Here is a 15446-nt window from a genome sequence, read left to right as displayed (position 1 = left end):
GGTGCAAAAAGGAATTAAGAGATCCTTCTATTGCGCATCATCAAGTTAAATTTACCTTAAAACGTGTTAAATAAAAGATATATTAGGGAGGATATCAGGAAATTGGCTTCAAAAAACCTGAAAATCAACATATCGCCAGGAGATGTAGCGGTTGAGCAGCCCTGACTGTTTGGGCAGCTGTCAAACGAATCGTTCGAAACAAAAACAGTTGTGTGGGAGCCTGTCAAGCGGTAAGGTGGTGCAAAGTCTAGGAATTTCAGTACGATGAAAGAACTGCACTCACGGTAGAGAACTTCCTACCGTCCCCGGTAGTATTTAGCATTGAAAAGTGATGTTGCTCGGTGCAGCTCGAACTCGGTTTAGTCATAATACAGCTATCAAAATCCCTCTGCTCAACACCACCGCACTACTGTACGTACGCATTTCTTAGTGCAAACGGCACCATTTACTTCACCATATGATTGTGATCGAAGCAGCCTCTCGAAGGGGAGAGGTAAACAGATTGCGTGCGTAGCTCTCGACGCTAGTGAGTACATAGGCCCGGGTTGTTCAGTTGCCGGGTGCGTGCCTGTCGCGATTGTGTAATAAAGTGAAGAGGATCCACACAAGATTCTTCCGTATGGTTTACGTGTGCTCGCGGTAGAGGGCATCTAGCTAGCGGAGGGCATAATATTTGTGCCAGAAGGCAGAACAGAGTGACAAAAAGCGCTGTGTGCGCTTTTCCTGCCGATCGACGCAATGTCGGTCACTACTGGGGACAAAATGTTATCGGAAGACGGTACGTTCGCCTAGTTGAGTGCGCGCGCGATAGTACGCATGCAACAGATGACATGTCGTGTCGTCTTAGCTAACGCCCCTAGGATTCAAACGCTGTTCTTTCCCGTTTTAGGTACCTCGAACAAAGAAGTATCGCCTACCAACAGTCACCGCTCGATGCGCGATATGGACGCTTCCGAACGGATCAGTAAATCTGTGTAAGTACCATACGCGCACAAAAAGTGTGACCCTTAGTAAAAGTCTACGTAGGCAGAAGAGCGTATATTCGATCGCACAGTCTCGTGGTCTAGCTGGAAGAAAAATATGCTGACTAAGACCCGATTCCGTCACACAGTCGCACATAAAGGGACGGCATTCGTTCGTGTACAAATAGAATAGGTCGGGCATGGATTTAACTCGTACGCTTAATTGCACCATTGTGCAGCAATCAACGGTATGCGATCGTGTGGGACTGCATCGTTCTGGTGCTTTTTTTTGTTTAAAGGGGAAACCTACTGGATGAACTTCAGCTGCTGCTGGAACGAACGGAACGGTTGCCACTATCACTAGGCCGTCCGCTTATCAGTTCCAATTGATTGTTCAATCGCGTCGTCGAAAATCATTAACTTATCACAATTAGAGCACACACGCCGATTGAGGGCGGCTGTATTGCCTATATTCGTAGATGTTTGCTGATGCGGGTGAAGAAGTTGAATGAACCCGTGTGGAGTGTACTGACAAATGCTTTGTTCGGACCTGATTTTAAGATAAATTGTGATAATGGATGAAAGGGAAGCGGCTGAGTTGCTATATTTGCATTGCCACACGCCAGCACACCGCCAATGAGTGATCATAATTCCGGATGATATGTTAAGCTTGGAGTCATTGCAACATTTCCCATTGCCCGAAATTGTCCATAGATTTGTGAGTTGTGAATTGTAGTAGAATTTTAGGGATACGTGTTAATTGAAAACTGCAGATTTATCCCGATTGGTCCGGCTTGAATCACCAGAGGATCAATTAATCATCTTTTCGAAATGTTTATGCTACTCACGCGTTCTATTGTAGAACGTTAAGAATACTTTCGTTGGCCGATTTACATATTTATCACAACTACGCCCAATTGCGTTCGCGAATATCTTCACATTAAATTGAAGAAGAAACATATTGGTAGATTGGTAATATTCCTCCCCGTTTGTCGGTTGTTTGTATTTAGCACGAGCTGAACTTTTAAATGAATAACAAACGGCCCGTCGAATGGTAAACAATTTAAACAATCCACCAACACCATTGCGCGCCAACCGCGCATTTGAAACACTTGCTACATGTGCGTCGTTTGCCGCATGCTGGTGTTCGGTGCGTTTATCGCGGCTACGATGAAATCGTCCACAAACACCGACACACGGGCTCCAGCTCTCCATCATTCGGAGTAACTTACCGCGGTTTCACTAATCTGAACGAATCGCGGGCTCTCGCGCTCCGATCAAACGCGGCTGAGTACGGTGAGGTTGCGCCAAACCAATACAGACCAATATGATTGGAAGGGCCGTTAGTATACCGGGCCGAGTAGTTGAAGCCTACGAAAACCTTCCAACCACCCGCAGTTCGTTCCGGAACGTTGGTGGAAACGCGTGCACGCACCTTCCACCGGTCAACGATGTGGTTCGATTGTGTGTATTAGCTCCTTGTGTGCGTGTGTGTTGATAGTGGAAGGAATCTTTTAGTTTTAATCCACACTCCAGTGATCACTGTTTATTACTCGCTACACGTGTTTACAAGTGAAAGTGAAATGTGTGTAACAACACGTAATCGATCACGGTGTATGTAAGCTCCGGTCTCTGGACCGGCTGACGTGAAAGTGGAAAACGCAGACAAGAGTAAAGCATCACCAAACGCTTACCGGCTGCGTTTAGTGCGGTCTCTTTTTCGTTGCCAAGGGTAACGCGAAACAAGGGTCGTTCGGCAGAGAAAATGAGATGAATTTCTTAAAGAATATCAACAAATCATCGCAGCAGCCCGGTGGCAACGGTACATGGGATGGTTTCCAGTACGCACTCCTTATCAACAACGGCGGCGAAACGAATGGGTAATGGAAAGAACTTATCTGTGTGCTGAACACGGGAATGTAAAGCTTGGGCTCTACCTCAAGCTTCGATTGGTCAAGTATTGCAAAAAAAAAACACGGCAATTGACCGGATGTAGAGCACTGCTTGAAGGAGCTTCTTGGAGGATTGAGCTGGGTATCGGATTTCAAGTAGCTATGAAATCATCGTACACACTCTAACCATGACTAAAGAGTGCTCCCAAGCATCTGTGATCGCTTAGAATGGGTGTGGTTAAAGATCATCGTCCAAGGACGCATGTACTGAGCAAAGGAAAGATCATGTTTCGATCCTGCTGGACGATCGTGACATTTTATTTCAAATTACCAAGTAGGACTTGACCTAGAACTACATGGCAAGCATGTTGCAGAACAACTATTCGTTCATTTTCACTGATAAGAGCCCCAAATCACTCCTGCTAGTTATAACGACAGCTTAGTTACTCTTAGTTGATCATGCATTCTAGCCTGACTGACGCAAATGAGAGGATTGTAAATGATTTCTTTACGAGACGTAGGGCTATAAAGATTTTGTGTTGTTATCCCCCAAACCAAACCTTTGTGCTTTGGGGAACAAGGGGAAAGATAAGTTCTGTACAACCTGGTTGCAAGACGTCCCGAGCTAACTAACCGTTCGTGGGGAAGAGGAAAATACTATATAAACTTGATGTTTGCGATTAGAATTCTTACAAGTGGGCGTTATCTTGAATTGGATTACAACAGCCTATCATGCTTAGAGACACATGCATTATTCGTTGAACGCTTCTTGGAAGTAGGATGTAATCCTTCCAGCTTAGCATTGTCTAGTTCAATTTTTAGAATGCATTTACCTGTTGATTTAGTCCAGCCACTATCTAGGACAGTGACACGATTTTAACGCACTGTTCTGTGTTGTTGATAAGCTGCTGAATGAAAATTGCTTTCAAAATGCATAAAAAGGCACGAGCATGTTGTGTAGTTTGGCGCAAATATAAGCCCCTGCCCTTGCAAACCCCGGCCATTGGCGGTCACGATTAAATCACGCTGGGTGTTATCGTGTTACCTTGCAAGCGGCTTTTTCCGGATTTTCCACCACCTGTGTGCTTCCGTGTGTGTGTGTGCGTGTCTAACTGTCTGGGGCTAGTTAGTAGTTGTGAACAATTTTTCCAATGCAACAGGTAGTTCTATGAAGCGTGAAATGTTCGTAAATGAAGGTGGTTTTTTGGTTGATTCTATTATAATAGCATGTGTGCTGGATAGTGGGTCATTTGGAATTGGTTTATTTAAAATTTAAAGCGTTATCCAGACAGCCTCCCCGTACGCAGGGCTGACTATTTTGCTAAGGGTAAAATCAAGTCACAGAAATCCAAAAATGGCAGGCCGAGACCTTTGAAAGTTTTAGTGCCAAGGAAGAAGTAGAAGATTAAAGTCTGAAGTGGTAGTGTATTGAACCGGGCATTCATCTACCAAAAGATCGTATCACGATCGTATCATGCCTTTGCAATTTCAACCTTAATATCCTCCAGAAGGTGTGCCACTTATAGTCTTTAGACATATTTAATTAGGTACTTTTCTCACTGCTTTGACAACTGAAAGTAACACGTTTTTGTTCCCTTTTTACGATCCTTTTTTTTCGTGACTGAAATTGGTGACTCTGTTGCACACACTCTGTTGCGCATTTCGTGACATACAGAGACGTTCAAAGCCGCTTCGCCTTCTGACGAAACCTTGGAGTTTCCCACTACTCGGCTTATGTAAGGGCAAACCCTCCAGCACCCGACCTGCCCCAGTTTGCGGTGGCATGTGGAAGAAAATAATCGTAAAATGGTCGGTATACGTTTAATTATAAGTCGAATGAATTCAAGAAACCGGCTTTGCCGGTGGTGTGTAACCTTAATGCTGTGTTGCAAATATCGTGCTGAGACTTGCTAGGAGCGTACACGCATACGTCCACCAGTAGTATATCTTACGCACCGGAACTAGGGTCGGCAAAACATTCATGAAATAAGATGAATTAAAACATTTTTGGGAACAATTTGTTTAAGGAGGGCTTAACGTTGACTTCAGATGACTACGCGGATGCCCATGCCGCGGATAACAAAAGTAGCTAATGGTAGGCCGTATATAGGAAGCGAGATCCGGCCTCTTGCTACAAATCTGCGATCTTTGTTTACAAAAGGCTTTCTTGAAAATTACTACTTCTTCACTAGCCCTAATGATTGATCTCCAAACTACCAAGACCATGACCTCATTGATTATTTTGCCTAGGGCACAGCTGAAAAAGGCACCACTCGCACTTCCGATAATACTTAAGCCCAGTTAATGGAAAAAAATTAAAACAGTGTATGAGGTCCTTCTTAGCAAGACTGTAGCAGCAACATGTTCGAAATTCCGAAGCAGGATTGAAGTTGTCGAGGTAGCTATTTTTGAGTGAGTGTTGTTAATAGTATTATAATTTACTCTTCTTGTATTTTTTGCCATTTCATTAAATGCAATACAAAGATGAGGTGAGTGTTAGCTCGTTTCAATTAATTTTAAATTATATACCTCAGAGAGGCATTGCTATCTTAAAGAGCAAATCGAGTTGAAGATTTTCGAGAAATCCATCTTGCCTTCTAATCGAAATGTTATTGCTACTAAACTACACTCGCTAGCAACTACACACGTTACGACCGGTGTTCAAAACTCATCTAGACCGCCTCCCCGTACGCAGGACTGACTATCCAGCATCGGGTAAAATAAAATCACAGAAAAATAAAGTCGACTTCAAGCCGGCCTACGATACCATAGATAGGAATGAGCTTTGGAACATCATGCAGCGGCACCACTTTCCTGAATAGTAGATCCGGCTGTTAAGGGCCACCATGAACGGGGTGCAGTGCAGAGTGAGAGTATCGAACATGCTGTCGGAGTCGTTCGAAATACACAGGGGTCTGAGGCAAGGGGACGGACTCTCCTGTCTACTGTTCAATATAGCCTTGGAAGGTGTCATACGAGGCGCGAGGCTAGACAACGACATCCGTGGCACGATTCTCTATCGGTCTCTCCAATTTTTTGGCTTCGCGGACGACATAGATATCGGTGGCAAGATGTGTGTGAGGCGTATACCCGACTGAAACGTGAAGCAGCAGGAATTGAATTGATGATCATTGCGACGAAAACGAAATACCTGCTTGCCGGAGGCTCCGATCGTGATAGAGCCCGATCCAACCTCGAGGTGGTAGAGGAGTTCTGCTATCTTGGGACAGACGTTACTTCGGATAACGATGTCTGCAGCGAAATCCGGAGACGCATTGTGCTGGGGAATCGTGCCTACTACGGCTGAGATCCAGAAGACTTCGAGACCGCACGAAATGTGAGATCTATCGCACACTGATTCGCCCGGTGGTCCTATTAAGCCACGAGTCTTGTCGACCATCCGAGCGGAGGATACAAACGCTCTGGGCGTGTTCGAGCATGGAGTGTGAAGGAGAAGGATGAACCACGAGCTTGCTGAGCTATACGGCGAACCGGACATCCTGACGGTGGCAAAAACCGGCAGGATACGATGGCTGGAGGATGCCGGACTCATGCCCCGCCTAGAAGGTATTTGTCAGCGACCCTCAGCGACGGGGAGCACAGCGAGTTCGTTGGCTGGATCAGCTGAAGGGAAACCTGTCGGGGATCGGGTGCCTAGACGGATGGGAAGCTGCAGCCAGTGATCGAGTTTCCTGGAAATCTATTGTTGGCCGGGCCATGTCACGACGACGTGCTGTTTAAAAGAGTAGGCCAACATGATGATGATGATGAAAGTCACAGAAAAGCCAGAAATTGCAGGCCGAGTCCACCTCTCGAGGTGGTAGCACCAAGAAGAAGAAGAAGCTTGGCCCGCGCCTGGCCGACCCTTACTCAAGAAGAACCACAACAGAGAACACAATAGTTTTTTGTTGTCGTAATTTTTACTAAACTTCACTAAGATCACGCGATATTTAAGGCACAAAGTTTTATTGCTTATTTACCATCCAAAGAAAAATGGCTTCGATTGCAACAAAACGCAAGCAGTGGGTCGGTGATCTACAGTAGTAAAAAGCTGATGTGATACTACTGCATGGCGTGTATCCCTGTGTACATGTTTCCCAGCTCTGCACTTGTAGTGGTAGCTCATTGTAGCTCACTGATAAGCGTTGGTTCGCGCTCGTTTGACCTATCTACGTGCGCTGTGCGAAACGATCAGTCTCAGCTGATTAATTAACCAATGCCCAGGCACAGAGTAACACAAGCGCGATGATGTGTTCTGGTGGAAGTTAACGTGTGTGAAGTTAACTCGTATGCGTCTGTGGCCGCCTGTACTATTGGTATGTGGAGATTTGTTTACCCCCAACAGCAGCGTGGAGAAGGTCGAGATATCGCAGAATGATCAAAACACACCCCGAATGGAAGCGTGGAGCGAACGCGCGTAGATTGCGCTTGAATCGCGGGACCTGTGAGTTTGGCTGTGTGTTAGTGTCCCGAACCACCCCTTCCCTGAACGAATGAAACCGGCTCGCGGGCCACGGCTAGCGTGCTCTTCGTATGGCGAAGGGGTGAAAGCTCCAGTTCGAAACAAAGCTTCACCAGGCGAGGCTCAGTTGTGCCAATGCGATCGCACCGATCGTTTTGCAGCTGCGTGAAACGTTAAGAGCCAAGGGGTGGTTGCTGTCTGCCCACGATTGTTGATTAATGTTGCGGGTCGTTTCGGACGATCGTTTGACAGTTTGTTTGTTCGGTTTTGATACTTTCAAATCTCGCTACTTTCAAGGACGGACATTCAATTTTGGACTGTGTAACTGCGCGACCGTACGCAAAGCTGTGTGTCTTTTTCTAGGAGTGGGCCAATTCCAACCTGCTCCTATCTGTGATAGTTATGGTGTAGTTAAGACTCAAAAGTAGGGAGTGGTACGTCCCAGTGTCGAAATTACAACAGTGTTCAGCAAACAACTCCAGTTCCGGTTCTACTCGTTCGTACGGTGAAAATGTGGAACAACGGGTACGGCGGTTCGAGCAGGTACGGCAGATCAAACGGGGCTTTCCTAAACCAATTCTCCGCCTCGCGCCTAGTCTTGCCAGCTACAGCAGAGCGAGAGCCACCATGCTACAACCGTATTCCGTTCCAGGTGTTGCTTTCCGACGTGAAATAACAAAAGACGGTCTGCTTCGTGCAGTTACTTCACGAGGAAACTGCTGCCGCAACGCGGTGGTCCCACTTGCGTGCTACTCCGTGATCGAAAAATCCAACCGTTCGAGAGTGGGGAGGAGAAAACACGTATGAAGTTGCGATTGACTTTCCACGTTTTTTCTCCTACCTTCGTATGGATTGTCGTTGTTTCGTTTTCATCTACTTTTAGCGTGGCCAACCAGTGTCGGCGGTGCGGTTGTAGTTTTGCAACACAGCAATTAAACGCAAAAATAGTGCCACAGTGGCAAACGTTGTGATGCTGCAGCAGTGTTGAAGACGAGAATGATCGACGGTTGATCAATATTTGCCTATTCTCACGCATGTGATAAAATTTTGACCAGTTTTTTTCCTACGTAGAATTTCTATAAGAGTTCTTCAAAGCGAAGAGGTGACCTCTTCTAGGGAATAGGGAAGACCTAGATTATAGGTTCGAGATCTTCCCCACATATGAGTTTAGAGGAGTAATTAGTCCAATGTTAGGCGCCCAAAGATAAGCAGCGGTCGAAGCTGCACTCAGGTTATGCTTCTATGCACAATTCCATGCAACTCTGGTGACAGTGAGTGAGTAACATTGGTAACCGTAAAGAGAGGTGTTCCAACCGTCCTGGTGCCAAGGTGGAGTTGGAGCAGAGCACACACAAGCAGTGTTTGCGATAAGAACGATATGTGGAACGGTTGGGGTACGCTGATAAGATGTCTTTTTTTTTAAGTCTCTCAGTTCAGTTGCATTTGAATTACGGTACGCGTTAGTCGCACATTCGATTGATCAAAAGTGGTGGGCTATTAGATGGCTAGCAATCCACTCGATTTACTACTAGTGGCAAACGGGCAAAGTTGTGCAAGGTTGCAGGACCACAGCAGAGTAACTCCGCGTGTGCTAAGACCATCACAAAACCTTTAATTTGTTTAATTGAGTGCTAATTTCTCACCACAATGTCACTCGACTCTAAGGAGTTTCATGTTCCCGCTGACACACAGCGACTATTGAGGTACGTTAAAGTCGTGTCCAACCTACCATTGGGCAGTGCGTTTTAATCCCGTGCCCGACTGTATATTGCGCCTTTAGTTGAGGGAATAAACATGAGCCAACTGCTCATCATCGACCACCATTCTTGGTCGGATGTAGCGCTGCGTGCTCGTTATCTTAACCGACCGGTTAGTTTGTTATTTGCCGAGCCGATGATAGGCAGGTTCGTGTTATCGGTTATTGAGACAGAGATTTTGTTCGTTCGCACGTACGTGCTGATGCTCGTTAATATTGGACGACAATCAGCTCTTCATCGCATAGAGACGAAAGAGGTCCAAGAGACCCAAAGTCTCTCAAAACTTTACAAACAACAAACAAGCTCTTCATCGGGCTAGCAGACCAGTAAAAAGGTTCCTCCAACGTTAGGCGGACACTTGTCCCTTGCCAGACGATGCGTGAACTTTGTCCGTCTACACCATTTACTTGAATATTTGTAATCCTTGCTAATTGATGTTTTTTCTTCAATCATTTGTAGGGAAAACATGGACGACTACGGAGAGTCAACGGGGTTGCTGGAGCAGCCCGTGGCCTCGGTACGATTACCGATTATAGGAATGACCTGCCAATCGTGCGTGCGCAACATCGAAGGCACAATTGGCAGCAAGCTCGGTGTGATAAAGATCAACGTAGTGCTGGCCGAGAATGCCGGCTACATCGACTACGATCCATCGCTCACCGATCCGGCCCAGCTAGCAGCGGACATCGATGACATGGGCTTCGAATGTAGCTACACCGAACCCGGCGCATCATCCGCATCAGCTCCAACCCGCTCCATACTGGTCGAGGGTGTTGAAAGTGACAGTGAAACAGTGGGGCATCACAATGGTGAGGTCCGAACAGCGCGCATACACATCGAAGGCATGACGTGCCAGTCCTGCGTAAGAAACATCGAAGGAACGATCAACGATCGGCCGGGTGTGATTTCGATACGCGTGCTGCTCGAAGAACGAGCCGGACTGGTGGAGTACGACGGTCGCCAGACGACGGCGGAAAAGATCGCAGAACAAATCGACGACATGGGATTCGAGGCGCAGGTTGCTACCGGTGCACCGAACCAAGCGGAGCAACGGGCACGACCCTCTCCTCAGGCCAACGGAACGAAGCTGGCAGCAGGCAACGGTAGTCTTACGCCGAAAAAGAAGGACGACGAAGGAGCACAGCTACGACGATGCTTTTTGCACGTGCAGGGTATGACTTGTGCCAGCTGCGTGTCGGCAATAGAGAAACATTGTCGAAAAATATACGGCGTGGAGTCGATTTTGATAGCCCTGCTGGCGGCGAAGGCGGAGGTGAAGTATGACGAACGATTAACGTCCCCCGCGGACGTTGCCAAATCCATCTCCGAGCTTGGCTTCCCGACCGAAGTGCTTGAGGAGCCGGGAACGGGCGAAACGGACGTGGAGATCGAAATTCTCGGCATGACGTGCGGTTCGTGTGTGGCGAAGATCGAACAGACGGTGCTGAAGGTGCCGGGTGTGCTTCAGGCATCCGTAGCGCTTACGCTCAAGCGTGGCCGATTCACGTTCAACAACGAACGAACCGGTGCGCGCACAATTTGCGAAGCCATCGAAAACCTAGGCTTCGCGGCACGCGTGCTCTCGGGCAAGGATAAAATGGCGCACAGCTATCTGGAGCACAAGGAGGAGATCCGCAAGTGGCGCAACGCGTTTCTGGTTTCGCTCGTGTTCGGTGGCCCGTGCATGGTAGCGATGGCTTACTTTATGGTGCTGATGCACGAGCACAGCCACGAGGAGATGTGCTGCGTAATACCGGGGCTGTCGCTGGAGAATCTGATCATGTTCACGCTCTCGACGCCGGTGCAGTTCTTTGGCGGGTGGCACTTTTACATACAGGCCTATCGGGCCGTTAAGCACGGTGCGAGCAACATGGACGTGCTGATCACGATGGCCACCACGGTGAGCTATCTGTACTCGGTCGGTGTGCTTGTCGCGGCGATGGTACTCGAACAGCGTACCTCCCCGCTTACCTTCTTCGACACCCCGCCGATGCTGTTCATCTTCATTTCCCTCGGCCGTTGGATGGAGCACATCGCCAAGGGCAAAACGTCCGAGGCGCTTTCGAAGCTCCTATCGCTGAAAGCGACCGAGGCAACGCTGGTGACGCTCGGCGCGGACTACACGGTACTGTCGGAGAAGATCATCTCGGTCGATATGGTGCAGCGTGGCGACATTCTGAAGGTGGTGCCGGGCAGCAAGGTGCCGGTGGATGGGAAAATTCTGTGCGGCAATTCCACGTGCGACGAAAGCTTGATCACGGGTGAATCGATGCCGGTGCCGAAGCGTAAGGGAGCGGTCGTGATCGGTGGTTCGATCAATCAGAACGGGTTGCTGTTGATGCAGGCGACCCACACCGGGGAGCATACGACGCTTGCCCAGATCGTCAAGCTGGTGGAGGAAGCGCAAACGTCGAAAGCTCCAATCCAGCAGCTGGCCGACCGGATTGCGGGCTACTTCGTGCCGTTCGTCGTGACGGTTTCGGTGGTTACGCTGATCGGGTGGATCGTGTCCGGGTACATCGATATCGCCCACATTCCGGCAAGCGATCGCGATAAGGAAGGACTAACGCGTTCGGAAATAATCATCAGCTATGCGTTCCGCTGTGCGCTCAGTGTGCTTGCCATCGCTTGCCCGTGTGCGCTTGGGCTTGCCACCCCGACCGCGGTCATGGTTTCGACGGGCGTCGGCGCACTGCACGGCATTCTGGTGAAGGGTGCCGGTCCGCTGGAGAACGCGCACAAGGTGAAAACGATCGTGTTCGATAAGACGGGCACGATTACGCACGGCATGCCAATGACGTCGCGCATCTGCCTGCTGGTGCGACCGGCCGTCTGCTCGCTGGCACGTGCCCTTACCATCGTTGGATCGGCCGAGGCGAACAGTGAACATCCAATCGCCACCGCCATCGTGAAGTACGTGAAGGAAACGCTCGAAATAGACAGCTTTGGCAGGTGCAGCAATTTCTCGGCCGTGCCCGGGTGTGGTATCCGGTGCGTCATTTCGAACGTAGACGACACACTGAAGCGTGTGCAGCAATCGGAACGGATGCGCAACTATCAAAACTCGTACCGCAGCGATCAGCAGCAATCGCTCTCGATGAACGGTGCGATCGTGGAGGAGCTGATTCCGCAGCTCAGTCCATCGCAGAAGAACACGATCGAGCTGCAGCAGCTGCTACACCTGGAGCCTATCGGGGAAGGACCGACGGGTGCGGGCAATGCGGCGTCGGAAGCGTTCGCCGACGTGAACGAGTACAACGTGCTGATTGGGAATCGGGAATGGATGGCACGGAATGCGATCGTCGTACCGCCCGAGGTCAACATCCGCATGTCGGAGGAGGAACAGATGGGCCATACGGCGATCCTGTGTGCGATAAACGGGCAGCTCGTTTGTATGCTATCCGTGTCGGATATGGTCAAACCGGAGGCACACCTGGCCGTGTACACGCTGAAGCGGATGGGCATTGAGGTGATACTGCTGACGGGCGATAATAAAAATACGGCGGCGAGTATAGCCCGCCAGGTGGGCATCAATCGTGTGTTTGCGGAGGTGCTACCGTCACACAAGGTGGCCAAGATTCAGCGAATACAGGAGATGGGTGTGCGCGTGGCGATGGTCGGGGACGGTGTGAACGATAGTCCGGCGCTGGCTCAGGCGGACGTAGGAATCGCGATCGCTTCCGGTACGGACGTGGCGGCCGAAGCAGCAGATGTGGTCCTAATGCGGGTAAGAGCTTTGGAGCGACCGAAAGTGGTTTAGTATTAATCGAAGGAGAATCGATGGCTACTATGCTTTTGCTTTTCTCCTTTTAGAATGATCTGCTCGATGTGGTAGCCTGCTTGGATCTGTCCCGCAAGACGGTGCGAAAGATTCACATGAACTTCCTGTTCGCCAGCATGTACAATGTGTTGGGCATTCCGCTAGCTGCCGGCATCTTTACACCGTTTGGATTTACGCTTGAGGTACACACTGGTCAGCTGTTCGGTACGGTCAACCTTACTTACCGGTTTGATTTCGCTATTCCTCCTCTATAGCCTTGGATGGCATCGGCGGCCATGGCGGCAAGTTCCGTGTCGGTGGTGTGTTCCTCACTCTTGATCAAGCTGTACAAAAAGCCGACGCAGGCCTCGCTACAAACACCGGAGTACGTTCAGCTGACGGAGGCCGGAGCGTTCCTCGATCCGGACGCGATCTCGGTGCACCGCGGACTCGATGATATACCGCGCCCGAACTTGGCTCGCTCGACTAGCTCCACACTGGCCAAGTAAGCACGCAAAGCACGTACAGGACGCAGTAGGACTCACACGCTCATCATGACCATACACATACGTTTCGGACCTATAAGCGGCACGATTCGGGAGGAATAATGCCACTAACACAAGCTTCATCCGCTTCCTCGTTATCATTTCAAGGGCTTCCACTCGTTGCTTTTTTTTCTTTTCTTTTTTGAGTTTATTTAACAAATGATTAATTTCGTTTCATTTTTGTTTCCAGTTTTCTTAGAGCACCGGTTAACACCTAACGCAAGCATCTGCGCGCCTGCACGCCACTAACTCTTATTAACGCACCCTTTTGTCTTCACTAACCGACAACCGAACGCACGCATGCATGGTGATGCTCTAAAAATCGCACAATTTGGGATAGCTTGAGTGCTAAACTAACATTTAGGCTTACTTATGCCAATCTTCATAGCAAGTCATCACTTACCTTACCAGATTAACTAGCTCGACACGATATGACCGTTACTCCACTTATTAGAGTGTGTCTGCCTTAAGTCGCTCTAATTTCATTAGGGCCTCCCCCTTTATATTTATGTGCTGGAAGTATTTGTTTGTTTTTTGTTTGTTGCTCTTGTTAAAACTGTTGGAGCTATCGATCAGTTAAATCATTCTCTGACATTCTTTATTGGTACGCTATTGTTGTAATAAAAAAAAAAATTGCTGACGGGTTGATCAATGTATAACGACTGGAGCAAGCGAAAACACACACTGCCCCCAATGCTAAGGATCGATGAAAAACTGCGCTGCGATCTCTGATAAAAGAAGGTGGTAAAGCATTAGTTTGTTTGTTTTATTTTATTGTTACGTTAACTCTACAGCTTTATCTAACTATCCTTATACAGACTACTATTGTACATATGTGTGTGAGTGTGTGTGTGGTTGAAGTGCTTAATAGACAGTAATGCTCTGCTTCTGTTCCATTGTTTTTTTTCCCATACCAATACACAGGTTGTTCGGTCGGGGCAAAGACTCGAAGGAGGATGGACTGCTGGCGACACTGGACGACGATGAGTTCTCGGTCGACATCCTCAAAACATCGAATGTGAGCATTTACAAAGACGCAACGGAGCTTCAGAAGCTATAGAACAGAACGATTCCGTCGCCACAATGCTGGGCGGGGCGGGGTAAAGGTAAAGGGTAAAGCACGTGCCCGGGACAGTGTTTACAGTGATTCTTGGCAGCAGACGAGTGGGTATTTACCTTTTCTTTTTATTTACCAACGGCGTACTACTCTGCTCTGCTGTCAAGTGCAGCCATACACGCACAGGATCCCGGGCACGGGCGTACCGCTTTGCTCATTGCTGTGCTTTGAGTTCCCCCCCCTCTTTTCAGGTTTGCCCTTTCTTTTACCAGTTTGTTTGTATCCTTGTGGTTTTTTGAAAGCTCGTCCTGCTTTCCTCTGTTATTCGTGTGCATGTGATATAAGCAACGTTCGGCTAGGCAGTGGTACGAGCACAGTGACCAATAATTTATGCATATGATTATTACCAGTACTCGTCCTGTACTTATAACTTCTGCAATCGCCCCCGTACCAGTTTGGCAAAGTGAACTTTTTTTTTTATATATACACACATAACACGCCTTTTACCAAAAGACTTGTAAATAAAATATATAGTATTTTTTGTAGATTTCGCATTCACGCTGCGTTCATCATCCGAATAGGGGATCAGTTTAATAGGAGCAATAGCATTCAGGAAGCATGAAGCTGATATCGATGATCATCTTAAACAAATAGAGAGGATTATGTATTATGTACCGAATGAATAGCCTATACAGGATAGTCAATTGCCACAAGATTGTCTCGCACCATCGGCTTTATCACACCTACACCAGCAGTGCGATGTGTGAGGTGTCACTCGTTAGTGGCCCTTTCATGGCGAGGTTTAGAGGAGCACAGCGAGCTCTTTGATTTGATTCCATAGCAATCGAGCCTGTGCTAGCCAAGGGCTGAAGGAATGCAGTCCTCCGGGTCATTTTGATGTCCTCCTGCTTCGCATATGCTTCATTTTTAGCAGGACAAATTATTGATAAAATTACCTCTTTAAACAATGATTCCACACGGTCTTGCGAGAAATGAAATGATAAAATATTT

The 15446-nt window shown here is 48.2% G+C and overlaps 1 protein-coding gene across 6 annotated transcripts; it reads left to right on the top strand.

The window, feature by feature from the left end:
• The first annotated feature begins 198 nt into the window (after positions 1-198).
• LOC118505979 (copper-transporting ATPase 1) lies at positions 199-14980 on the top strand. Of its 6 annotated transcripts, none has more exons than XM_036042534.1 (6): positions 199-778; positions 890-974; positions 9533-12800; positions 12887-13036; positions 13109-13338; positions 14303-14980. In XM_036042534.1, the coding sequence occupies exons 1-6, from the start codon at positions 739-741 to the stop codon at positions 14436-14438; spliced, it is 3909 nt and encodes a 1302-aa protein (XP_035898427.1). In that variant the 5' UTR covers positions 199-738; the 3' UTR covers positions 14439-14980. The 6 variants fall into 6 exon arrangements, with proteins under 6 accessions (XP_035898427.1, XP_035898432.1, XP_035898429.1 ...); XM_036042539.1 differs by lacking the exon at positions 14303-14980 and adding an exon at positions 13569-14133; XM_036042536.1 differs by lacking the exons at positions 199-778; positions 890-974 and adding an exon at positions 2350-2842 and having other exon boundaries at positions 14303-14979.
• Positions 14981-15446: the final 466 nt, after the last annotated feature.

Source organism: Anopheles stephensi, chromosome 2 (assembly GCF_013141755.1).
Source record: "Anopheles stephensi strain Indian chromosome 2, UCI_ANSTEP_V1.0, whole genome shotgun sequence".
In the NCBI taxonomy this organism is placed as follows: domain Eukaryota; kingdom Metazoa; phylum Arthropoda; class Insecta; order Diptera; family Culicidae; genus Anopheles; species Anopheles stephensi.
This window is presented reverse-complemented; position numbering and strand designations above follow the sequence as displayed.

Coding starts and splice junctions, on each gene's coding strand:
- LOC118505979 (XM_036042534.1), top strand. CDS start 739: ATGTCGGTCACTACTGGGGACAAAATGTTATCGGAAGACG. Junction 779..889: donor CAAAATGTTATCGGAAGACG/GTACGTTCGCCT, acceptor TTCCCGTTTTAG/GTACCTCGAACAAAGAAGTA. Junction 13,037..13,108: donor CGTTTGGATTTACGCTTGAG/GTACACACTGGT, acceptor CCTCCTCTATAG/CCTTGGATGGCATCGGCGGC.